This window comes from Pristis pectinata, chromosome 7 (genome assembly GCF_009764475.1).
Source record: "Pristis pectinata isolate sPriPec2 chromosome 7, sPriPec2.1.pri, whole genome shotgun sequence".
NCBI lineage: Eukaryota > Metazoa > Chordata > Chondrichthyes > Rhinopristiformes > Pristidae > Pristis > Pristis pectinata.
In genome coordinates, this window is record NC_067411.1 from 60,506,071 (window position 1) to 60,533,821 (window position 27,751).

General features: G+C 38.2%; 1 protein-coding gene across 3 annotated transcripts in view; it reads right to left on the reverse strand.

Moving 5' to 3' along the window:
* Positions 1 to 27,751, reverse strand: part of mllt3 (MLLT3 super elongation complex subunit) — a 113,261-nt gene that overhangs the window by 28,316 nt on the left and 57,194 nt on the right. For all 3 annotated transcript variants that reach the window (XM_052019602.1, XM_052019603.1, XM_052019600.1), the window contains exons 3-5: positions 23,087 to 23,169; positions 20,924 to 21,067; positions 14,188 to 14,766 (exon numbers count right to left, since the gene is read on the reverse strand). In XM_052019602.1, the coding sequence (XP_051875562.1) occupies positions 14,188 to 14,766; positions 20,924 to 21,067; positions 23,087 to 23,169 (806 nt within the window). The remainder of the gene's footprint in view (positions 1 to 14,187; positions 14,767 to 20,923; positions 21,068 to 23,086; positions 23,170 to 27,751) is intronic.

Sequence of the window (27,751 nt, forward strand, 5' to 3'; positions counted from 1 at the left end):
CCTGCCAACAAAAGGCACATTAATTGCTAACTGGATCATAAAAGCTTGCACCTGCAGGACACTGTTTGATGTCAGTGAGAATGCAAGCTTTATTCATCATTACAAAAAGTTACTTCCACAAAACTTTGTAAGCAGCAAATATGGTTGTTCTATCAATGTGTTTTGAGGAAAGAGTACAGTTCCAACCAATACTACTTTTCAAATTGCTTGAATTCTTATCTAATGTTGGAGGGCAGGGAATTACTTCTTCATGTACGGTTCTAGTTACAAAAGGTGACTAATCTCATTACATACCACAAATTGAACAAATAAAGGAACACCAAAACAAGAATCATAGACAAGGCTTTTATGGCCCAGTTATTGATAAAGGATGGCACTGTTCAGAGAGATGCAGAACATTCATACTCAGGCTACATTTCTGACTCTACCTCAGAGTCTGACTGCACAAGACATCTGCCACTGCACACAATCACTGAAGGTGCATAGGCATGCAGATATCAGCTACATTTTTAATACCATCAAAAAGGGATAAATGGTTCAAGTTAGCCCTTATCAAATTAACATGCCACTTAGCATCCAAGTTGTCACATTGATCAATTAGCTATGCCCTTTTTTTTAGACATTTACAGATGTGCAAAAGAAAATTAGTTCAATGTATTGCTGTGAATCACGTGTTTAGGAATGCTTACATAACTACAAAGATAGCAAGACATCAAAACTATTACCTCAAGGCTTGAGAATTTTAATAGGATTTAAATATCTCAATAAACACCTTAAAACAACTCAGCCACACAAATCTTATGCTGTGCTAAACACCATCATTCACACAACACACCTCAATACACATTAATTTTTTTTCCATTTTAAGGAACACAAAGCTTGGTTAAGTAGCCACTCCAGCTCTATAATCCATCAGCAAACAATCTACATAATTTTGAATTGAAAGTGGTACAGGCTTCGCAGCAATTGGTTGCACAAAATATCAAAATGAGAGACAAGCCTTGAAAGATTTATCATGACACTTTCCTTTATCTTATTCTGATTGCTTCTACAGAGGGATCTAGAAGTGAATACAATTTCAGGAAGTCAAAATATGGTGGAAATAGTTCAAAGTATATTACATGACTCAACTATTTAGTCCATTAGAGTTTTCACATCAATTTGCATTAAAAAATGACTTGTTTCACAAATTTCATGCATCAGAAGATATTCTTTCCTATCCAACCACTTTGTGATTAACCAATTACTGTCACGTTGCATTTTTTTCACCCCTGTAGTGGGCCAGAGCCTGAGGGGACCCAATTTTGTGCATCAACATCAGCATCCCAACGAACCACAGACTCGCAATGGATTGAGCTGGGCTGCTTTACAAAGGGTTAGTATTTTTATTTAGAGCCTGGCTAGCAGACTTGTGCCTAATGGCACTTGGGAATCAAAAAAAAGTCCACATCCTTGGGCTTGAGTCCAGTTTGGATCAGTCATTATCTAGTTGAATTTTAATTTCATAACCAAAAGATCAGTATCGTGAGCAAAGCAAATCTGGCAAAAGGGAAGTTTGTTTAATAACAAGTCTGATGTTATCATCATTCAGAACCTCAAAACTGCAGTGTTAATATTGAGACTGATTATATCAATATAAAATGCCTGCACAAAAAACAAAATCAGGACAGTAAATTTAAATGGTTTATAAATTAGCTTTGCTATTTCAAGCAATGAAAACAGCTCTTCAAGACATTCTAATTTGAAAAATATTTATATTCTTTGGTTCTACAACAGACCATCGTTATATATACTACATGAGATAGAATGTCTTTGCCAAATGAACATTCAGGCCAAATAAATATGACCAAAAATTTACAACGCAAGCATGGACATCAAAATACAACCAGGTTTAAAGTTGGTGTTGCTATGCAAAACACTCAAAATACTATTAGTCAACATTTTAATGTGTACTAACATCCAAATTTTAAGGTTAAATAGAATGCTCCTTACCCTGCAACTTCTTAAAAAATATTTACAGGATTATCTACTTGAACTGTAATGTATTAAAATATTACAACTTAAGAAAATATTTCCAACAGTCTTCAATGTTATTGAGCGACAAAACCCTCCATGATCCACACATCTACCAATAAATTAGGAAGGATCTGAAAACAGTCAGTCACTTGGATTAGAATTGGTGAAAGTTTTATATCACATTAGTAGTCAAGCAAAAAATATCAAACCAGACAATTACCAATATAATTGTATCTGCAGTTTTTGTTTTAAAAAATGGAAATGTCATCAGTATAAAATCTAAAAAAAATGCTCCATAACAGTAAATATGGTATTGGGACAAATGTGAAATTAGCAGCTGTTTACTGTAAGGTTGGGGCACCATTTCTCTTCAGGGAAATTAGAAAACACCTCCATTTCTCTGGTAACTGGCTTCAGAGGATTATTTAAAGAATCAGTGTTGCAGTCACTCATAACATTTAAAACCTGACCACAACCTTAAAATGCTGCATCTCTGTTTGTGCAGCTGCAGCTGCAATAGCAAGCAAAGTTGTTTTTGTGCTGTCAGTGATGTAAAGACTGAAGAATTTTTGGACAGCTATAATTCAAATACTTGAACTTATCTTAAGCAACAAATCAAAATTTATCTGAAGAACTGCATACAATAAAGTTGACGAGAAAGGAAAATGTAAGAAACACAAAATTCTTCTGCTTAAAAGAGAACTCTCCATCAAGAGGTCTGAGATAGTGGTGGGGTGGGGGAACAAGAGAGTCCAGAGCTGCTCCTTGCTGTTTAACAGCTCCCTTGTCAAAATGGCTAATAAAACTGGCAGAATATTGGGAGAACAGTTCCCTCACACATTATACCCACCACATCAAGCACAGCCTTGATCTACACATCATCGAGTTTAAACGAGAATTGTTGGGGAGTGGGATCTGAACTGGAGAGACTGGGGAAGAAGTGTTTGGCTCTCAAACAGAGAAAGCTACTAGTAGGTATGTGAGGGAGGATAGGCAGGTGACAGAGAAGGGACGCGCTCAGACAGGTTTGAGGTGTGTCTATTTTAACACAAGGAGTATTGTGAACAAGGCAGATGAGCTTAGAGCTTGGATAAATACTTGGAGCTACGATGTGGTGGCCATTACGGAGACTTGGATGGCTCGGGACTGGAATGGTTACTTCAAATGCCGGGTTTTAGATGTTTCAGAAAGGACAGGGAGGGAGGCAAAAGAGGTGGGGAGTGGCACTGTTGATCAGAGATAGTGTCACGGCTGCAGAAAAAGTGGATGTCATGGAGGGACTGTCTATGGAGTCTTTGTGGGTGGAGGTTAGGAACAGGAAGGCGTCAATAACTTCACTGTGTGTTCATTATAGGCCGCCTAATGGTAACAGGGATATCGAGGAGCAGATAGGGAAGCAGATCCTAGAAAGATGTGATAATAACAAAGTTGTTGTGATGGGAGATTTTAATTTCCCAAACATTGATTGGCATCTCCATACAGTGAGGGGTGTAGATGGGGTGGAGTTTGTTAAGTGTGTTCAGGAAGGATTCTTGACACAATATGTAGATAGGCCTAAGAGGAGAGGCTGTGCTTGATTTGGTATTGGGAAATGAACCTGGTCAGGTGTCAGATCTCTCAGTGGGAGAGCATTTTGGAGATAGTGATCATAATTCTATCTCCTTTATAATAGCATTGGAGAGAGATAGGAGCAGACGGACTAGAAAGGTGTTTACTTGGAGTAAAGGGAATTATGAGGCTCTCAGGCAGGAAATTGGAAGCTTAAATTGGGGACAGATGTTCTCAGGGAAAAGTACGGAAGAAATGTGGCAAATATTCAGGGGATATTTGTGTGGAGTTCTGCGTGGGCATGTTCCAATGAGACAGGAGAGTCACGAGAGGATACAGGAACCATGGTGTACAAAGGCTATAATAAATCTAGTCAAAAAGAAAAGAAAAGCTTACAAAAGGTACAGAGAGCTAGGTAATGTTAGAGATCTGGAAGAGTACAAGGCTAATAGGAAGGAGCTTAAGAAGGAAATTAGGAGAGCCAGAAGGGGACATGAGAAGGCCTTGGCGGGCAGGATTAAGGAAAACCCCAAGGCATTCTACAAGTATATGAAGAGCAAGAGGATAAGATGCGAAAGAATAAGGCCTATCAAGTGCAGCAGTGGGAAAGTGTGTATGGATCTGGAAGAAATAGCAGAGGTACTTAATGAATACTTTACATCAGTATTCACTACGGGAAAAAGATCTAGGTGATTATAGTGAGGACTTGCAGCAGGCTGAAAAGCTTGAGCATGTGGATATTAGGAAAGAGGAGGTGCTAGAACTTTTGGAAGGCATCAGGTTGGATAAGTTGCTGGGACCGGATGAGATGTACCCCAGGCTGCTGTGGGAGGTGAGGGAGGAGATTGCGGAGCCTCTGGTGATGATCTTTGCATCATCGATGGAGACGGGGGAGGTCCCAGAAGATTGGAAGGTTGTGGATGTTGTTCCCTTATTCAAGAAAGGGAGTAGGGATAGCCCAGGAAATTATAGACCGGTGAGTCTTACCTCAGTGGTTGGTGAGCTGATGGAGAAGATCCTGAGAGGCAGGATTTATGAACATTTGAAGAGGTATAATATGATTAGGAATAGTCAGCACGGCTTTGTTAAGGGCAGGTCCTGCCTTACGAGCCTGATTGAATTTTTTTTTGAGGATGTGACTAAACACATTGATGAAGGAAGAGCAGTAGATGTAGTGTATATGGATTTCAGCAAGGCATTTGATAAGGTACCCCATGCGAGGCTTATTGAGAAAGTAAGGAGGCATGGGATCCAAGGGAACATTGCAATGTGGATCCAGAAATGGCTGGCCCACAGAAGGCAAAGAGTGGTTGTTGAAGGGTCATATTCTGCATGGAGGTCGGTGACCAGTGGTATACATTAGGGATCTGTACTGGGACCCTTACTCTTTATGATTTTTATAAACGACCTGGATGAAGAAGTGGAGGGATGGGTTGGTAAGTTTGCGGATGACACAAAGGTTGGATGTGTAGTGGACAGTATAGAGGGCTGTCAGAGGTTACAGCGGGACATAGATAGGATGCAAAGTTGGGCTGAGAAGTGGCAGATGCAGTTCAACCCAGTTAAGTGTGAAGTGGTTCATTTTGGTAGGTCAAATATGATGGCAGAGTATAGTATTAATGGTAGGACACTTGGCAGTGTGGAGGATCAGAGGGATCTTGGGGTCCGAGTCCATAGGACGCTCAAAGCGGCTGCGCAGGTTGACTCTGTGGTTAAGGCGGCATATGGTGTACTGTCCTTCATCAATCGGGGAATCAAATTTAGGAGCCGAGGGGTATTGTTGCAGCTATATAGGACCCTGGTCAGACACCACTTGGAGTACTGTGCTCAGTTCTGGTCACCTCACTACAGGAAGGATGTGGAGGCCATCGAGAGGGTGCAGAGGAGATTTACAAGGATGCTGCCTGGATTGCAGGGCATGCCTTATGAAAGCAGGTTGAGGGAACTCGGCCTTTTCTCCTTGGAGTGACGGAGGATGGGGGTGGGGGGGGGGGCGTGACCTGACAGAGGTTTATAAGATGATGAGAAGCATTGGTTGGGTAGATAGAGGCTTTTCCCCAGGGCTGAAATGGTTGCCACAAGAGGACACAGGTTTCAGGTGCAGGGGAGTAGGTATAGAGGAAATGTCAGGGGTAAGTTTTTTTTTACTCAGAGTGGAGTGCGTGGAATGGGCTGCCGGCAACGGTAGTAGAAACGGAAATGATAGGGTCTTTTAAGAAACTTTTGGATAGGTACACGGACTTGAGAAAAATAGAGGGCTATAGGTAAGCCTAGTAATTTCTGAGGTAGGGACATGCTCGGCACAGCTTTGTGGGCCAAAGGGCCTGAATTACGCTGTAGGCTTTCTATGTTCTATACCCTCCAACTCCCTTATTACACCTGATTTTGTAGCCTTTTTGGCTTATTTTTCTGCTAACTCCACCAAGGATCAGGGAACGCAACAACTGAAAAATCTACTATATGTACAAGTGTTCTGCTTCAGGCCTTTCAAAGAAAATATTGTAGTAGCTATTTTTCCTGGAGGTAAGATGATCAGGTAAAAATCAGATCACTTGCCAAGCTGAAGGACAGACTAGCCAAACTCTTGACAGTATCTTTTTTCTGTGAATTTAGTTGTAATTGCTATGCTTCCTGGCTGCCAGAATTAATGAGGTGAAGATCAGAGAGGAGCCAAACTAAAGATTAAGCAACTCCAACTCACCCCAAAACCAAATCAATGTTATTCTTTTAAAACAAGCTTCTTCTACTGGGCTAAATGGTACTCAAAAGCTTGTGGATACATTTCTGCTGAAACAAAATGGCAAAATACTCTGTCATCGATTTTCTTTTGTCTCATGGGAAATTGAAAGTCGAGTTTGCATCTGTAGATCTTGCAAGAACAGTAGAAAGAACTGGTTAACATACCACTTCTCAATGAAGACATTTATACAAGTTGCAGTTGAATTTTGGTTTTTACTTTCAAAACCCAGACACCAATGCATAGTTGTGTTTTAAAATATAGAGCTGTGGCCTTGGAACTATTTTTAAACCCAGTAAATGGCCATTTGAATTACATTTTACATACAGACTGCTCTGTTGAAAAGATTTGGCATCTAACAATCAATTTCTCATTGTTAAACTTGCTCTCTCATACTATATTGCTAGCCATTTTGTTCTTTGATCTTGTACTACTGTGTGTAGTACCCACAAGACCTTTCTTGCTCCTTTAAGCTCGTCTTCCTTTATTTCAACATGATGGTTAAATAAGGTGGCAATGCTTCTTCAACTTGGGCTCTTGCAGGACCTCAAAACTTGGTAAACCTCACTACTTTCCCTTCCTCATGTAATCCTTTAAAACCCAAACCTCCAATTGAAATCACATTCTTCCTGATTTTCATTGATCTTTTACATCTTTTCCAATCTTGGTGGTATCCCACACAAAGAAATTTAGATCCTTAATTTGTTTTGTCACTTTAAAAATACAGTTGCTTACTGGAGAATTAGAGATTAAAAGTTGTAATTTTGGTTTCATATGTGCAATCTATACAGAACATAATTCCATGCATACTTAGCTAGCACAGATTTAAGCCTTTTGTATAAAAACTTTTAACAAACCATTCCATACATGAAAAACAAATCATCCAGAGTGTGGCTTAAAATTCAATATTTTTCTGACAACAAAAAATTTAAGTGCTATTCAGAGTCAGAAGATAGAAATCGCCTCAAATCTGGCGTTTTTGATTCTCATTGCTGAGGCAACATTAATGTGTCAGTACAGTGTGTTCATAAATACAAGGTTCAAAACAGTCTGATGGTCTTGTTTACTGCCAATACAAAAGTGAAAAAGATTCTGCTTAAACTGTAAATGAGGTGTGATTAGATCTTAGTGTACCAATTTTTTTTCAAGTACACAATGTTTATGAGTAAATACAATATCTAAAAAAAGTGTATTCTGTTTCTCCATTAGAGAGCGCGAGAAAGAAATGAAAAGGATGCATCCAAAAACACATTGCTAGATTGCTGGTTGAGTGGTGATACAACAAAAACCTCTCACTCAATGTCAGCAAAATTAAAAGAGCTGATTGTTGTCTTCGGGAAGAGGAACGAAGGTGAACAGGCACCTGTCTACACTGGAGAATCGGCAGTAGAGAGTCAGCAGCTTTAAGTTCCTGGGCGTTAACATATCAGATGACCTGTCCTGGGCCCAGCACATAGATGCAATCATAAGGAAAGTGTGCCACTGTCTTTACTTTCTTAGTTTGAGGTTCAGCTTGTCACTGAACACCAACAAACTTCTGCAGATATACTGTTGAAAGTATCCTGACCCGTTGCATCATGGTCTGGTACAGCAATTCAAATGCGCAGGAATGCAAGAAGCTGCAGAGAGTCGTGGACTCTGCCCAATACATCACAGGCACCTCCCTCCCCACCATCAGTAGTATTTACAGGAGGCGCTGCCTCAACAAGGCAACATCCAAACATCCCTACCACCTGGGCCATGCCATCTTTTCACAGTTACCATCGAGCAGGAGGTACAGAAGCCTGAAGTCCCACACCACCAGGTTCAAGAACAGCTACTTCCCTTCAACCAGCCAGTTCTTGAACCAACCGGCAAAACCCTAAGCACCACTACAGGTTAGCACCACTATGATCACTGTTCACTTTGCACTAAAATGGACTTTTGTTCTAATTACTCATTTTTTTCCTTGTGCATAATTTGTGTTTCATTTGTTTTTCTTGTGAATGCTGCTTATATGATGCTACGTGCCTGTGATGCTGCTGCAAGCAAGGTTTTCATTGCAACTGTGTATACATGTACTTATGCATATGACAATAAACTCGACTTTGACCTTTACTTGCACCTTTGAATTAAACTACAAAATGAACCTCAAGGGATTCTGGAAAACTGTGCAATTAACTAACTTGACAGTGAATCGCAAAGAAATATTTGTTAAATTTTGGGAATGGTTCATCAGAAGTTGATCCGTGAATACCACCTCCTTTAACTACATTTGATCACAAAGGCACAAATAGCATTCAAATACTACAATGGAAGTACTGGCCCAATCAAAACCTTCAACTCTCTGAACATAACCAGGGCATGCTAAGTTTGGAAGATAAGCAAATTGCCAGAAATTTTCAGCAGCCCACAAAACATCTACAGGAGAGAAAAATAATGCCAATGTGCTGCCCAATTGCCGAGTATTTTCTGAATTGTGGGTTTGTGTTTTAGATTTCCAGCAATAATTCTGTTTTGATATGGTGGGTATTCAAATTCATGAAAGGCCTAGCCAAAGTGAATTGGCAGTGGGATGGAGAACCAGAAGTGAGAGGTTTAAAACAATTAGCAAACAAGCAGGGATAATGAGAATCTTCTTCCACACAGCAAGTAGTCACAATCTGGAATTCATTGCCAGAATGTGTGGTCATAGTAGATTGAGACATCATTACCAAATGGGACTGGATAGATACTCGAGGAAAATATATTACAGGACTACTGCGAAAGAGCTGGGGAATGGGACGGACGACTGCTTTGTAAGACACCAGTGGAGAGAGAGCAAATGGCTTCCATTTACACTGTAATGATTCTATATTCATCCTGTAGTATGATAGCAAACTGAATGAAAATTAGTAAGGCACACTAAAGTTCTATTACAAGGACATTGTAAATTTAAGAACTGTTTATTAGCTAGTTTGAATTGTAGTTTATTCAATTATGTGCTGGTGCAAATCAGAATGACTTACTTTTACACAAATATAACTGATCCTAAACAGCTACACATCATTCACTTACTTGTTCTAAGCCACTCAAATAATATTGCACCCCAAAAAAAATGTGTGCACACACACTACAGGAATAAAACTAAGCATGATGTTAATGGGTGGCTAGAGGTGATAACAATAAAAGATTTAGACACAAAAATAAACCCTTCACAGAATTAAAACAGAGTTTTCAAAAAAAAATCAGCAAGTCTGACTAATCAGATCCCCTGTTCACATAAAGCACCATTTTATATAATCCTCTGCCTCTCTGCACACAAAGTGCATGGTCCATTTTCCAAATAAGACTTAAATACTGAACTCCAATTAAAAAAAGAATTGTGTAATTAAAAATCAAAGTAATTCATTGAACAAAAATTCAATAGCTTCCAGTAGTTTTGGAGGTACATTTCAGAGATAATTGTCACTCAGGAACAAAATGTACACATTTCATTTGGATCTTGCTGCTCCACAGTCCCACCAATGAGGTATTACATTAACAAAACTTCAGCAATTTTGCCACTCTAGCTACAGGAAGGTTACAGCAACTTTAACAGATTCTACAGGTCATTCAACTGCTTGACCTTGGTTTCATGAAATGCTCTTCTAATTGTGGTGGGGAGAAATATCAGCTGACTTTACTCCATCACCAACTACGTGGTCAATGATTAAACTATTGAAAAATACTAAATATTAAATAAATAAAAAAAGTTTGGAAATCCTAGAATGTTTTATTCCAATGGAAAACATCGTGTGGGTCCAATAATCAAACTCAGTGCTGCAACATAGGTACAAGAGTATGAAATTATTCAGTTTTTCTGCTTCTTTCATCTAAAAAGATCAGCTACTCTCCATGGACATAACCACTGCTGCATCTATTTTCACTCTCTGCTCAGATAAACCCAAATGCAAGTTTCTACAACTATAAAACTAATGATACTTATTCTCAATAAGTATAAGGATAAATTATCAGATAAGACACAGTGACAGACGACGATTAATCTCGATAGTAGCTTGGGAGTTGGCTTGTTTTTCTGTTGTCGGCTGTGCAAATGGACCAAGACAGAAAGCCCAGCAGGAGAAGACAGGAAATGAAGGAAGATAGAATTTGAACAAAGCCAATATGGAATTTTATGTTAAATACTAAAGGCCGAACAATCTTCACATCATATAAAGAGCCCGCTAACCCTAAACAGGATGCCCAAACAGTTTCAGTTTGCAATAGATTTTCTAGTGAATACAACTTGTTCTCAGTTTGAATTCTTTTTTTTGGTTAAAAAAGACTTTTTTACTGTGGCCAAAGGAGACAAATATCAACAAGCACATTAAACTCTCTTCTCACAGTAAGAAGTCAGAACACTCATTGAGAATTCAACCATTACATATTATCAATTGTTCAACCAAGACCAATTTGACATGTTCTCATCTTCCACCACTGTTTCCTTTTGAGTTTTCAAAAGTTACACATCTGGTTCTCCAGTTCATCATTTTCTAAAAAAAATCAGCATATTAGTCATGTATAGCATTACCAACTATCAGTTAAGCAATTAATAACATAAAGCCCTTTACCATAAGCAAAATCTGGAAGGCTTTTTTTGGATTAAAAGTTCATCATAAAAAGATAGAGATATCTTTTTGCTTTACAACTACTGCCATTTATTTTCCTCTATGCCTTTTAAGGATTTCCTTGCCACAGTTCCAAAAACGAGCAGGACAAGGACTCACCCCCAGACTTCATCTGTATCTAATGTGGAAAAAACAGCTTCATTTGATTTTCTTTCCTTTTAGAAGGCAATTCAACAGCTCTGCAATTTTACAACTGAAAGCAGGCGAGGTGGATTGGGGTGGGAAACAAGAGATATAATAACTCCATTATAATAAATCCATTGATCAACGCAACACAGATAAAAGGTAGCACGTTTACTTTGGACAAACTTTATTCTTTCTCAAGCCATATTCTTCAGTGTAGTATTAAATGGGAGAGCTTTGTAAATACATGAAAATAATGAAATTCATTCATTTTCATGGAAGCAGAATGTACATGTGTGTAAAGCTGTAGAATATTTATGTAAATCCATAAATTAGTTTCTCAACAAAAAGGACTTAAATTTGGTTGTTCACGTCAATTTAAAGCCAATATGCCATGCTAACCTTGCATGTTTTAGAATTACATTATTTAATCATTCAAATTTCACAGTTGTATTCTTACAGAAAACTTCAAATATTGTCAATATTTTGTCATTCAACTATAAATTCCCTTATTTGACTGCAAACTCTTCCACTTATTTCTCATTCTGAATGGCTAACATCATTTACAGACTACAAAATACTACTGTTAGGAATACCGGTTCCTTATTCAACATGGCCCTGTGCTGAAAACTAAATGCTGTGCTTCGCTCTCAGGTTAACACTTCAAACCACAAACAAGACTCAGCTAAATACAAAGCCTGCAGGATCATAATTAAATAAAGCAGTTAATTGACTGCTGTTTCATAGCAAATCCTTAAGAGACCAATACATGAAACAATGCACATCTTGAAAGGGAAAGAACTAATTCAAGTTGAAGCTCAAAAATAAAAGTTATGTCTGGGAGCAGTTTTATTATATCCATCAGACACTAGACTCTGACTACCCCACTCCTAATATTTTGGGAGAAGTGCCTGTAATCGGGGATGTAGTGTGAGGGAAATACCACCAGTAATCTAGTAACACTACAGAATTTTTAAATGGACAGAAATGCTCATTTTTGATGTTTTAAGCTGACCCTTTGCCTGGCAGCTGGGCAGTTTGAGAGGCTGAACGCCAGACAGAGAGAGAAAAAAAAAATCAGCATAGGCAGCCACAGGAGAGGGGACAAAAAGGAAAATACCCACGGCAACCAAAGATCAGGCACCAAGACGGGTGGTAGGCAAGGACTGGAACAAAGAGACCATAGCGAGGTATGCTCAGGTTCACTGGTTTGGAGTAAAGTTGGCTGAACATAACATTTTGTTAAAAAGAAGTGGAGCTTCTCTAAAAAGCATTAAGTGCCGGATCCAACCACTCCCAGCCTATTTGCCTGCCAGGTTTCCCAAGCCCTAGGAAAACCAGCCAGCAATAAATTGAAATGAGTGCCAAAAATCAAAGGAACGAAGCCTCATTTAAACGTTATCATGAATCCGTCTCTCCAGAGCAGGTTATTCAGACGTTCAAACCCGCCGCAATAAAAGTTGGCTCATTCATTGCAAATTACGTTTCTGGTTCACATATTTTCATAAGTTAACCCTCTATCTACCCTGAGCCACCCCATGGCATGCCTGATTTTGTGGGAAGGTTGGGAATGGGACACTTAAAATACATTCACCCCAAACCAAACAAAAGGCCACCTTAATCAACTGACAATCTCACTGCCCAAACCATTGAAATTACTTATTTACAATTCACTTTTGGGTTAAATCTTCAGTCAGCAAAAGAACACCATGTTCCAGAATTCATTTAAAGGGAATGTGCAGTTATTGAACAGATTAAACACTTCACCCACTGGTTTTATCCAGGCATGATTTCATTTTAGATAATGACTAATATAACAAGAGAGTCACAAGGACTCAAGTTATAGGGCCTGAGACTAGAGAAAAGCCACTGGAATTTGTCCATCTATCAGCAAGGTATCTGTGTCAAGGTCTACATTCAGAAACACTGTGGAATCACGCACCATACTACTTTGAAGCATTTAATACTTCTCAGCTTTAGCTCTGGGCACTTGCAGAAAATACAAATGTTGTTGGCAGAATACCAAGCTGGTATGACTCCCATCATAGGAATGAAAATATGATCCGTAGGCTGGGATTTACAAAAAAGATGGAACAATTTTTCCAAAGAGTAGTCTTGCATTATCTTGGTTTGAATTATGGCTGTTTATAGTAACATTTAGTCACTTGCTCCCTCCTACATCATTTACCTTAAGCTTCCCATCATTTTATTCAATTGAAGAATGTGATGCATCAAACAAATCTTTGGACAACTATATTCAGAACACAATTAATAGCAATTCAATAACAATGCATTACATTAGTTATGCAATGAATTCCTCACACTAACATGCCTTTAAAAAAATCTTTAAGAACAGCTGAGGATTAATGTCTGAGATTTCTTACAATGCACTCAAATGTTAGCAGCCCCATCCTCAGCTATCAGGCCCTCCATTTGCTGAGATCAGTGCAATTCCAACACCCAAACTTAATTTGATCCAGAACAAAGCTGCCAGCTTGACTGGCACCCCATCCACCACCACTATCATAAGTGTACACAAAATATACTACAGCAACTCAGTGAGGTTCCTTCAACTACGCTTCCCAAACACATGCTCTTCATTGCCTGGAAAGAGGGCTGCAGGTGCATGGGATACCATTATCTGCTAGCTTTCCAGATCTCTCTCAATCTTAACTCAGAATTACATTGATACTTCATCACTGCTGTGCCAAAATTCAGGAACATCCTGCTCAAAAGCACTGGGTGTACATTCATCACCACACCTAGCAGCATTTCAGGAAGACAACTAATGATCTTCTGATGGGCAGGTGAGGATCAAGCAACAAATGCTGACCTTACCAACAATTCCCTCCTCTGGTCCATGATCAGAAGAGGATCAACTGCATGTTTTTCCCTCTTACTCCCCTCCCTAAAATTTCAAGAAACCACTTTCATTGAAATTTCAGGATAATCAACATTTCATATTGCATCTATTTTTAACAATTTCAATGCCTTTTCAAACTTATTATCACCAAGTTTTGAAATAGTTTTGGCTTCACAGAATACGAAATTCTTGGTTGACCATTTTGAGACATGAACATTAAATTATAACACATATTTATGAATAGATGCTCTGCCTCCACAAATTGTACTAACCTCAGATTTAGAAGACGTATCATCGTCTCCTGCAGAGTCATCTGGATCGACAATATCTTCAAATGGTGGTAAATTTGGCTTCTTTTTCTCTATCACTTCACTTTCTATTTTGATTTTTGTCATCTTAACTTGAGGTCTGTCCTTATTGAGTTTCTTTTCAGAAGAAAGTGGCTGTGGAGAAGCACTGGAAAAGCTTCTAAACAAAAATTCAGAGCTGCTTTTCTTTTTCTTCTTAGCTATAAGTTCATCAGTGTCTGTATTAGCGGGCCGCTTCATCAGAGTCTTAACATCCTGCTGAATGCCTCCACTTCCACTTACCACACTATTTTCCAATGATTTTGGCTCCTTTGACATTGGTTTTGGTTCCTTAAATGCCGTCTTAGGAACAGTTTTCTCATCTTTTAGTGGTTTGTTTTCTTTGGGTTTCTTTGAGGACTCTTTGGAAGTTTTACTGTGTTCCCTGGAAAGTTCTTTGAAGGCACTTTTGTGCTCTTTTGAGTCTTTAGATGGTTTGTCTTTGTGCTCTTTCATGGGTTTGTGGGACTTCGAGAAACTGTTAGAGCTGCTCTTATTTGGATCCTACAAAGTTGAAAGAAAGTGGAAAAATAGTCATCTTTTTCAGCCAAAGCTTTGGAAAACTAAATATGTGCCATGTAATGAGGATGCAGCAGGAGAATCACAATTAAATCTTTATCCCCGATAAAAAAAATTCTCACCATATTCTCATCCAGGAACTTATGCAAATATCAATATTAGGAAGGGGCAAGTACATACAACATTTCAAAAAAGGAGGGAAAATATTCACTTGGTAGAGTTACTGGAAAGGTGCTTAGCACTCGCAGAGTTCTTAAAGGATGGGAGCGGGGAAGGGGGAGGATAGAAATTTGGCTCGAGTAAAAATTCCTTTCAGTAACATGTTACAATTCCTTTACAATTATAACATCATACAAACTCAATCAACATTGGATTACATTGCAACAAATAGCATTAAAATGCAACAGCTGGACTGTAATCACATTTGTTGGTTAACTGCATTACTAAAGAAAATGGGGAAGGAAATTGATTGGTGCTTCAATACAAGATCTGCTCCCATTAAAAAAATCTAGTCGTAGGGAAAAATGCTCATCACTGAGGTTAACATCTATGCTGAATATTTTTTTTGAAGTATATTAAAATGTTACCAAACATTTTGCAACTTGAACTAACCAGCACTAATTCTATGTAATTACATTCTAGACCTTCCACCACTCTTAAAACTGAGCACATTTCACATCTGTTCAAAAATCTGTGGAAAATTTTGGCTTCCCAGTACCAGCCCCCACCATCACCTCATCCCAAATCCTAAAGCTTTTAAATCTCGATGACACCCCTGAATAGTATCCTTCTGGTAATAAACCACCAGCCATCAGACCACACACATTGAAAGCAGTTGTTGCACGGTGCTAGGATTTCTAATAAAAATCAAAGACTATAATAACATGATAATGGATTGTTAAAAAGTTGAAAATGGAGAACTAACTTTTTTTTGGATGGCATACTTTCATTTCAAAGCCAAATAGTAAAAAGAGATTCAGTTTATTGAAACCTCAAGGGTACAAAGAGTGAAGATTATTCAAGAGGAAAAGTGTTTTTTCCCCCCCCAGTGCACTAGTTTTGTGCAACAACTTTAAAGCACAAATGTTGAATAGAAGTTCATAGATCAGTAAATTTCAAAAATATTAAATGCAGTCAATTGCTGCATGGCAGCTTTTAAATGAAAAACGTATTCCAACAACTTTGGATAAGATGCAAAATTGATCCAGTTATCCTTGATGACGAAGTCTTATTTGAATCTTAATTCCTGCAATGGAATCTGGATTTCAATTTGTCAGATGATCAATGGCCATAGTTCCATGTGTCCACATCAGGGTAGCTTGTCAAGTTGAACTCCTCAAAAATGACAAATGCAGATGTTTTACTGTTTTATTTGGGGGTGGGGGGAAGCTCTCCTAATTGTACATAACTGGTTGTGTTTCCTACTTAATATAGATCACAAATGCTAAACTCGTGAAACGATGTGGCCATTAAAGTTTGCTACTCCATGAATGAGACAACTCAGATAAAAAAGTGACTTTTTCCAATATACTGGCACACATTTCAACAACAGCAGGCCTCATAAGCAGGCTTTTGAAAAATACCAAACTGCAGTCAAGACCTTCAATGATCTTAGTAAGGTCTTCACACGGTATAGGATTGAGCCAATGCAGGGAACCACTAGCTGTCTGCGATGTGCATGACAGCCACTTCCAAACTCTACACTGTAGCATGCAAGGATGGGACATACTCAAGGTCAGATGGCAGAGATCCAACTTCCTCATCCACCACCTGTCTCAGTAGAGTTCAGTTAAAATATTGCAAGGTACAGAGCCTAGGAGGCAGATACACTTCACATCTGGCTCTCAAGCTTTAGGTGAGTTATAGATGGCATGACCTGTGGGGATTTCATCAGGGTGGTCTTGGAACTAGCCTTTCATTCCCACCATCTTTGGCTTACTCACTATTTGTGGATGGCTCTGCTTTGAGTCCACAGGAAGCAAGCAGCTCGAAGACATAATAGTGTGATGGCAGGAGACATAGAAACACCTAGGCTGAATCCAGCTTGATCTGGCTCAATTTAACAAAAATGGAAAAAATAACCTGTATTTTAAAACAATGTTTAACAAAATAACAGGTACAGAAAATACTAAACTTGGCATATTCAACTTCGCCCCTTAAAAAAAGTTAAACAGTGCAAACTCTAGGTTTTATCAAAATTATCAAAAGGAAAAAAAAACTAGCAACAGTTGGTTTACCCATTTTAAGACCACCACAGTTGTTAATTATTTTGGTCAGGTGACTGACCTATCATGGCTATTAACAGTATTTCAAAAATGGCCAAAAAGATTTGTCTTTCCAAGGCCATGCACACGTGATTTTCTTAATTTCCTCTTCCCACTCAAAACTTGCACACACTGCTGTGCAACACTGTTATTAGCAGCCTATGTGAGAACTAAGGGAAAGAATGGGAGTTTGATTTCCAGCCTCAACTGTGCTGCTAATCCTCCTGGTGAAAATGGTCCAACACCTAGTCCCTAAAACAACTACTCTGGGAAGCGAGGTTTGCTTCAGACACTCTTGACATAACACACACATGCAAATATGCATTAACAGTCGTAAATAACAATGAGGCTGGGGCTCAAGGTTTAAGAATTTGAAACAAACTTTCAAAAAAAAAGGAACATTCAGCTCCAAGATGAATACAATTCTCATTACTAAACAACAGGATATTATTGATTTAGAGAAGGCACAGACGAGGGTTTAAAAGGATGTTGCCTGCAGATCTGGTGGATTTTAGTTCTGAGGAAAGATTGGCTTGGCCAAGTTGTTTTGGAACAGAGGTGGCCAAGAGGAGATTTAATTGAGATGTACATAATTGTAAAAGACCCAAGCGGAGTTGATTGGAAGGATACATTTTATGTAGCCAATAAGTGGGTATTATGTAGGGGTTGGTCAGTAGCATAGTTTTTAAATAATTGGCTAGAGGGGTGGTCAGGGCATTTTTTAGCTTTCTAAATTTAAAGGCAGTAGCAGCTAAAACACATCGCTTCAAATGTGGTAGTAGAAGCCATCTTTCTAAGTAGTACCTAGATAAGCACTCAAAATATCTTAATCTAAAGAGTGACAGAGTAAGAAGTGGGATGTGGAATAGGGCTGAGATGGCTCTTTAGTTAGCACAGACACAAGCAGTCAACTGACCTCTACTACAAATACCTGTGAGCTTAAGCAGTGCCTACCCAGCATAACCCCCTCAGACCTGTGCAGATCACTGTAGTCTAACACTTACAGGGGCAAAAAGCTGCAGCTTGCATGATTTTTCTTGAGCAGGTACAGCCTCCTAGTCCCAGTAATACATCAGTAATAATGTTTTGCTGTATTCTCCTATGCGTCTGTCCTGCCTTTCTAATCCGAGCATTAGAACCACTGAAGTACTACAAATGTGCCAAACTAGATTCTCATTGTTTTTTTTATTTCTATACTTTTAGTTAAGAATCCTAATGCATTTACTCTTTTTTTCAAAAACAGGAGTACATTACATTACATTTTAGTAATGTCTGTACCCATACCCATGATAGTGTTTGTTTACTTCATTATGGACATGTAGTTTACAAGGTGCATTCCCTCTAATCTTCATTATTCTTACTATGAGTTAATCTTGAAATAGATGATTATAATTGTGGATTTAATGCATGAACTGCAAATTCTCAAAATTAAACTACCTCAGTCAGTGTTTAGCCAGGCAGCAACATTCGTCAGAACTGCATCTGTAATAAACAGAGGTTTCTCCATGAAATGACATGGCTTGTTTTCATAAGATACCTAGAAGGGTTCCTCCCAATTTCAGAGAACTAACATTGCATCCAACTCTGTATCACGGGTGTCCGAAAATTCCCAATGTGCAATCCTGGTTGCATGTCAACTTTCCCCTCACAGTAAACAATAACCAAAAGAAACATGAGAGATAAAGACAGAATAAAACTCATAATCTTATGTCTGTATTTCTACTTAGTGGACTGGAAGCAATAATCAGTTTGTATTATAAATCAACATTGTCCAGTTTAAAAAAAATGACCAGGCTTCTATAATTTTTAAAGCTGTGCATAGATAAAAACTAAAATTTCAGAATTTGTTTAAAGATTTTTGAACACTGAACTTTAAACCTGGCTGATACATTTCATTTTCACTTATTCACCAGATGATTACTTTCACTTTTCTCTCAAAATCTCCATTTTGAGGGGGGGAGAGAAGGGGGGAAAACATGCTCCATAGGGTCATTAAATTCTGACACAATGGCTTGAACTCTTCAAGCCTGGTCAGAAGCTGGATGAGAGGGTTTTTCAGTAATGCCCAAGAGGTAGGGAGGTTCAAGGAGGGAACCCAAGAGCTAAAGATCTAAGGAACTGAGTGCACAGGCACCAACTGAGGACCTAAGTCCTTTGGCCAACTTTAAGCTCATAAACTAGAGAAAAACCCTCCTTAGGCACATAACCACAGCAGCCTAGGAACAGGGAGAAGGATTTGAACAATCCAGAAGAGAGAATTTCCTCTCCCTCCCCTCAACCATCAGAGGTATGATTAAATGCCTTGCTTGGTTGTAAGTTTTAAATCCCTTCATCTATCTTTTAAGGAGTGAATTCCAAAATATGGGACCTCAGCAGACAAATGAATATCCAACAACAGGGACTATCAACAGTGGATGGAAGTTTCAAGGATAATGTTGAACTCAAACAGAAGCTGTTTGAATATAGGAGTGAGTGATGAACAGGACAGTTAGCTAAAAAGATTACTGAGATATATTCTGAGACCAGCCAGAAGAGCAGCAGAATGTAGAGGGAGTGTTGAAAAACAGGACAATGATAGAGGCAAGATGACAGAAGTCTTTCTGACTGTGTAACTTCAATCCCACTTATCTCCCCTCCTTGTGCACAATGCTACTCTCTGTGCATTTCTAAGAGAAATTTACGTAAAGTTAAAGGTAGAATTTTCAGAGCTTTGGTGGACAACATAACTTTAAGGGAGATTTCACACCACTTGAGGCGTGTGAAATATCAAAATACCAGATCAAGGGAAAAGCTAATAAACTGCCAAATTTTGGCACATCAGAAAATGCCTGTCAACAGATAGATGCATGCACTATAGATCAACACAAGAAAAAGCAGCTCTCTTGCAATGCAATGTGATTATTCCAGCTTTAATGAAACAGAACAAACTTTTAGATGTTTCTCCACATTCTACATGGGAATGAACAGAATGTAACCCAAGCAAGCAAATCAATATTCACCTTGATTCAGGCGATGTCTGTTAAGTAGCTAATGCTGTGCATTTTAAGAATTGATTGTAATAGCCCAAACTTTGCAATTGGAACAGCAGTGAGATGGTCAGTATTTGTTCCTATTAAGCTGCAAAAGTTAAAACAACTTCTGGAGTACGTGTGTACAAGCCAGTTAAACAAAAATCCAGGAGTTGCTGCCAGTGATACCCTGAAATCCCTCAGGTCATGCTGTGTTACAGTATTCACCAAAGTAATAAGCCAGATCATTCATTTCTGGAAAGAACCTCATGTATTTATCAACAATATCACTAATAATTACTGAAAATGTTACACTTCACTGTATTGTGAGTACCTTAATCCACTGCTAAGTCATGATTACTGCTTAACAACGACTTTGGACCTAGAAGAAAACCGATTCTGTGTAGGGAGTGTTATTCTTTCACTTTCATTTCATGATTCTATATTTAAATTTTTCTTTAAAAGTTTTTACATGTCATTTATCATAATCTCCAGTGAAAGTTCCAATCCTCATCCCATGCTCGATAAAAAGTTTAAAAATGTAGTTAAAAATTGTGCTCCCCAGCTATTGGTTTGTTGTCTGTGAGAATCAGCTTGATTGCTCAGATTAATTGATCACATTGCTGTTGTTGGATACAAATGTTCTGTCATAGCGCATTCTCAACATCAATGGAAATTGGGATAGATCACCGCAGAATTCACTGATTGCTGCAGGTAACTTTGCTTTCTCCCCCAGATACAGCAGCAAGCACCATCTCTTTGCTGTTGACTGCAAAATCCAGGCCATTAAACTTCAGGAAAGAGAGCTGCACATTTCCATTTACAACTACAACCAACTTCCCAGCCCCAATGAATAATAAAAGAACCTACCCCTCCTGCTTTCAGCAATTTTCGACGGAATTCTTCAGTTGGATTGTTGAAGGTGAGTTTTTCACAACGGAGATGATTTACAGGTGGATGTCCCTCAAGATGCAAGAATAAGTCATAATCAAAGCGTACCTTCTTGGGCTCTTCCTAAAAATGAATGCAAGATATCCAATTGACCCAGACTTGTTTTGGCAATCCAGTCTCAAGACAATTTTTGGTTTGTGATTGAATTTGCTCAGGTTTAGAAAGGGAAAAACAGAAGTTCTCAATTGGGCAAAAGAGTCACAAAACAACAAAATAAAAATAAAATCAAACTTGTAAAGCAGAAAGATTTATGTTGCTTGCCACTGTAAAATAGGGTAGATTATCAAGTGTTCAGGACACCACAGAGAAAAAGGTGCCGAGTAATTAATTGCCAAGTCTAACGTATCTGTGGAATAATCTGCAGTCCCCACTTCCACCTCATCAGCCACCTCAGAACCCACAAAACCAGAGTGGAAGCAAGTTACTCTTGTTCACAGGACAAGGAAGATTAAGCCACCACAATCCTAGGTTACCGTTTTAAATCGCTACACAGGACATGAGCCCTTTATCTTCTACATACCAAATCTCCATTTCTAATGCTAGTGCATGAAAATAGTTTTATCCTAATGCATTATTGGCTAAAGGAAAGGACAAAGTGGCAGAATACAATTGCTTCTCTGGCTGGAGACAAGTAGAGAGTGGGGTTCCAAGAGGTCAGCAATTACAACCACTGGTTTTCTTGTTATACATAAATAACAGTCCTGAGCAGAATTTTGCAGTTGGCAGAGGATACAAAAGTTTACCATGTTTAAATAGTGAGCAAGGCAATGGCCAACTTGGAGGATGCAGACAGAAATGGGCCAACTCCTACCAGATAATATTCAATAATACGTGTTGTCCCTCACAAGAAATGACACTGAAACAATGTAAATCATACTAATTTGAGGGTCGGCAGGTTGGGAGAGAATGAGCCTGGAGTAAAGCTTCATAAACCCATGAATGTGGCAGGCAAATTGTTAAGGGATTAAGAAAACATATGGGATATGTAAATACACAACATGTAAATAGGGCAACTGAGTACAAAAACAAGGATAGCATGCTAGACCTTTTCAAGTCATAGGTTTAGTCTCAGCTGGAGTATTTCATATAATTCAGGAAGTACTTCAGGTATTAGAGTGGGTTTAGTTACTAGAATGGCACCAGGGATGAGAGACTTGAATTGGGTTAGTAACCGACTGTGGGGGGTTGGGCAGGGGATCAGAGACCAGACAAAATGAAGAAAAATTGACTATAAAGTCTTTTCCAACTCCTTTCATTGGCTTCTTCCTCCTTCAAAAGGTAGTAGTTTTCATTTTTAAACCAGCCATTTAAATTTAGAGCTGTATTAAAAATTTAGACTACCTCCAGGTGTCCATTGCGGCCGTTTCCAATCCTTTTGTTCCTGCTTGCAGACGTTCTGGTCTGCTAAGCAAATCCGAAGCTAAACTACCACAGCAACAAGACTCCTGACTCTATTAGAAACTTATGCTTGTGAATTAATTACAAAGACATCAAAAATGAATTGAAATTTGACCTTTCACCCAAATCACTTTCCTTATAATTTGATTTTTTTTAAACATTTTATCATTCTAAATTTTCCATTTTCTTCCCCTCAAAGACATCACCTTGAATTCTGCTGCAACTTAGGAATAGGATCAACAAGATTATAGAAAGGTGATGAAGCTTTGGGGTCACAAGTGCTCCTTGGCGAAAAGCACAATGTTAATGGATGCTTCTCATCACTTTGTAAAATGGTGCTCCAGCAAATTTTGTTCTGTGTTAAATAGCCATTAAAGTCTTCACCCCTCCCCCAATCACAGTGGGTTCATCCCCATTCTAAAACTATTTTGCTCTGCATCAGATTGAATGGGTTCAACCAATTTCAGTGGGGGTGGATGAGAAATTTAAACTGTTGACAGTTAAAAAGTTAACCTAAATTTTACTGAGAGTAATCTTGCATTACAAGCTTGAACAGTGTGCTTCCATACATTTTATATAGCAAAATCCATTTTGCAACCCCTACTCCAAGAAACTTTGAACATCAGCTTTATTCTAACATGCAGAAGCAAATAAGTGTAGACAAAAATATCAGGTGTTCATTACCTTGTTTCTGAAATACACTTCAATCGGCATTATAAAACCAGCATACCCCGACTCTTCCACTTTGTATGGTGGATCCTTGCACACTACACTCAAAGATAGATAATGAAATAATTCAGAATAGAACATACACATCCAGGAGGTACAAGGATAATAGACTATAATACGTGCAAATGAGTAAATAAAGATCAAAGTTTAAGTGATTTTACTTAGCAATTCTACTGAAGCAATACAAAAACAATGCAAACATGTTTACCTACAACACAAGTCACTCAAAAGTCAGCTAGTAACATACACATATAAATATAACTAAACCTAAATTGCTTTTCCGGAATTTGGGCATCAAGTCTTATCCAAACAGAAAATGCAAATGCCAGAGATGTCAAAGTATCAGCTGCGGCTCAGATGACTACATTCTCACTCAGAAGGCAGAGTGTCAAATCCCAGTCTTGAGAGTGAACCAGAGAAAAGAAAATCAAAGTTGATGCTCCAGGGCAGTACTGTTGGAGGTATTTGTCCAGATGTTACATACAACCAAGGCCCTGTCTGCTCTCAGGTGGATGTACATGATTATGTGGCACTATATGGAGCAGGGAGGTTATGCCCAGTATCCTGGCCAATATCTATTCCCTCAAATCACCACTGTGACAGATTCTGGCCATTACCACACTGTCCTCTCAGGAGTCTGATGGGCAAAATTGGCTGATACATTTTCTAAATTACAACACTGACTATACTTCAAAAAGAACTTGAAACTTTGAGACAAGAGATTGTAAAAGGCTCCATAAACTGATTTCTTTCTTTCTAGTGTGAAGTATAACAATAATGCTGATAAAGCAAATAGGACTGAGAGGATAAACTCTGGTTTGGTATGTGGTCTCTTGTGCAAGGCTACACTAAGCCTCAGACACCCAAATGCACAAGAAATACTTCCTTCATAAAATCTTTTCTCCAAAATGAAATATGTCAATGGAACAAGCAGCCAATTCATAATTAAGTGGATACAACTCTTGAAAGAGCACATTTTAATGCAGTGCAAAATTCTTAAGTATGATTTAATTCCCTCTTACAAAAGGGGAAAAAATTCTGTGTCATGACCTGCCAAACTGTACCTGAACACAGCAGCATAACAGAGACCCAATTTATAGATTACGTCCCATTTATCTTAATTTACATTGTTAACTAAATTAATAATTGCCTGGACTTGGGTACAAAATATTTAGATTGCAACAGATACCTAGCCCAGGCACAAGATTCTTCAGCAAACTAGCTATGTATTTCATAATTAAACTGTACAGTCTTTGCCTCTCACTCTACGTCTTTTCAGTGCTAAGTAGCAGAAACCAGGCACTGGGAATCAAACTAAATAATAAAATGCTGGAAATAGCGCATTAACAACATCTGTAACAGGTTACTATTTGATAGGACAGTTCAAAAATCACAAATGGTTTTGATAAAATAAGTACATAGACTGTTTCAGTGGCAGAAGGGTTAGTAACCAGAGACAGGCAGAAGTACCAGAGGGGAGAGGAGGAAACTGTTGTTAAGAACACTGGCTTGTGATATGGAATTCATAATGGAAGCAGATTCAATGGCAATTTTCAAAAGAGATTTGAATAATCGCTTGAGGGGAAACAATTTACAAGGCTATTAGAATGGAGCAAGAGAGTGGGACTAATTAGTTTGATAGCTTTATCAAATTGCTGACAAAGGAACAAGATGCTGAATGGTCTCCTTGTATTCTGCATAATCCTGTATTACAATACCAATGAAAGTGCATAACTTTCATTTCAGATTCCAAGCTTTTGCTATTTCAAAACAAGATGTGCCAAGTCAAACTTAGGAACGTGTACTGCTATCTGGAAGTCAACCAAGTGGAGTTATTGGGGCAGACCGAGTACACCTTTATAAAACTGGCCTCAGGTGTTTTTCTTTGTTTCCTATATTAGATCACCAATGACAGGTGGAAAGCACTTTGGGATGTACCAAATGCAAATAGTATTCTACAAACGAACATGCAGATACAGATAAACTACATCTTTCCTCCATGGTCACAGCCACACATTCCACTCCTCCATTCATCCTTGTATTGAAATATTAGCAGACACACATCTTAAGTAATTTCTGGTTTTCCAGGGAGCAATTCAGTGATAAGTTTTTCCAACATAACGTTATGTTGTGGTGGCGTTGATTTAGTGCCTTGAGCCTATTCTGCCTTTAAAATGACTGTGCATCAGTCCATATACCAATCTCTAATACATTAGTACATGCTGGGTTAAATTTCAATATTGCAAATTGAGAGAAAACAAATAAGTTGGCATAAATTCTGTTAATGACTACATTGACTCCAAAACCAATTGAAAGGAATACTAGGGATCAAGGCTGAGGTTAGTAATATTTTCAATTCACATCCATGACTGGGACACCAAAATCTAATGTATAAAGTCAAATTAGCAGGTCTTACAAAAGATCCGAGAAGCCAAAACAAATTGTTGCCAACTGAGTTGGACAAAATCATTAAGTGGTTAGAACAATAGATGAAAAAAATAGTAAGATCAATATTAGGTAACATGTACTGAAAAGAAATTGGGTAACTCCACGAAAGGAGTGAAATAATTCAAGGGAAGTTTTAAAGGCGTTTTGGTGGACTCAGGTTCAAATAGCATAATTGACCCAAAACACCAATCAAAAAGCCAACAGAAATTGATATATGTGTACATTGTGTTGGTCAGTTTACAACATGCACACACTGTTCATTCTGGTTACCAAGGCATGATCAATGGAGGTGGTGTCACAAGATATAATCAGAAAAGACAGGAGAAACTTGTCCTCAACTTTGAAATCTAAGATCGAAAGTACATGCATGTTCAAGAGTACAAACAGTTTTGAAGAGAAATCAGAAAATGATTTCAAAATTGCACAAATGAACTAAAGATCACAAATTTTAAACTAAATGGAAAATAAATTTAAAAACAAAGTTTTAGAACAGAACATTAGATGCAAAAATCAATAATTACTTGAATCAATTAAATCTGCGAAGGGAATTTTAAAAAAGTGATGGGGGGAGGTGGTGCTTCTTTAAAAAAAATGTAGACAAATTTATTAATGCATGAAAAATATAACAGGTAGTGAATTACAAACAAGCTGGGTTTGATATAATAAAGTAAGCAATTTTTTTGAAACAGGAATTACATACATTTCCATTACCAATTTATTTGTAATTAAATACCCATCATTCGAAACAGCAGGTCAAGAACAATACATTTTTTTAAAAAAAAGGAAAAAGAAAGCTTTGATTTTTTTTAAAATGGAGGTTAAGTTATAAAGGAACATTGGAGGAAGAGTCAAATAGTTTATAGGAGCTTACATTTCCTATTTGTATAAAGAACAGAATGACATGCTCTTTTACTTTTCCTTTGGGTAACCAAAATACTTGAACAAAACAGACCACAGATTAAGATTACTGTGAACTAAAGCTTCTTCATAAATATTCAGTTGGTCTCCCTCTTCTTACCTTTCTCCACACCTTCCCCATCCATTATCTCAAAAATGAGGGTTGGCAACTTATTCTCAAGAAACTGAACAACTGCTCCCAAGGAAGTCTGAGGAAAGATGTTTGACCCACCTTAGTTCATCCTTTCACCATCAACTTATGCACTTCCTAAAGAATTGCTGCAGTACTTCTGATCTGTTACAAGCCACATTACCCCAAGATCTTCCACTGTCATAACCTTTTCCCTCTCCTATTTGAACTGGTTATCTTATTACTCATCTTGGTTTTCTATCCTTATTTCTCATTTTACATGCCCCTTCAAGGTCACTTGTGAATGCATTTTCTTATGATATAGTAGAATATGAAACATTTCTTTCCTTATAACTCAGTTTTTTCTGAATCATACTCAGAATTTTCTCTCTAACTCTGGGATTGTGACCAGAAATGAAAATCCAGAACAATTTTATGGTGAATTTGGTTGTATAGTTGTTGTTTGGTTGTATTTGGCATTCTACTTGTTTTCTTGGAGACTACTGAGTGCCTGGCCCACTTGTGATATCCAAATTTAATTTCAGTAGGTTCAGTTCCCTTTATTCATTCCTCAAGGCAAAAAAAACAAATGGTTCTTCTAAATCTACATTAATGGCCTAGCCACAATTTCAAAATATGCAGATGACAAAACTTGGCACTGTTGTGAACTGCAAAGAGCGGGATACAAAAAGGACGGTGGAATGGGCAGATGTGTGATAGGTGAAGTTTAATGCAGAGAAGTGTGCTGTGATTCTCCTCCTTACCAAAATGAAGGGACCAACAGACACATGTGCACATCACTGAAAATGGCAGGACAGGTGGAGGTGGTAGTAAATAAAGCTTACATAATTCTGGGTTTTATCAAGGGGCAGAGAGTATAAAAGCAGATAAATCATGCTGAACTTTTATAAAATACTCCAGCCTCAAATGGAGTATTACATTCAATTATGAAGGATGTGAATGCATTAGAAAGGGTTCAGTAGAAGGTTACAAGAATGATTTTTGGGATGAGGAACTACTTTGGAGAAGGCAGAGGAGAGATTTGATAGAGTTATTCAGAAATGATGAGGGTCTGGTGAGAGACTAGTGGGAGTCTGTTCTCTTTGGTGGAGGGATCAAGTATTTGAAGGTCACAGGTATAAATT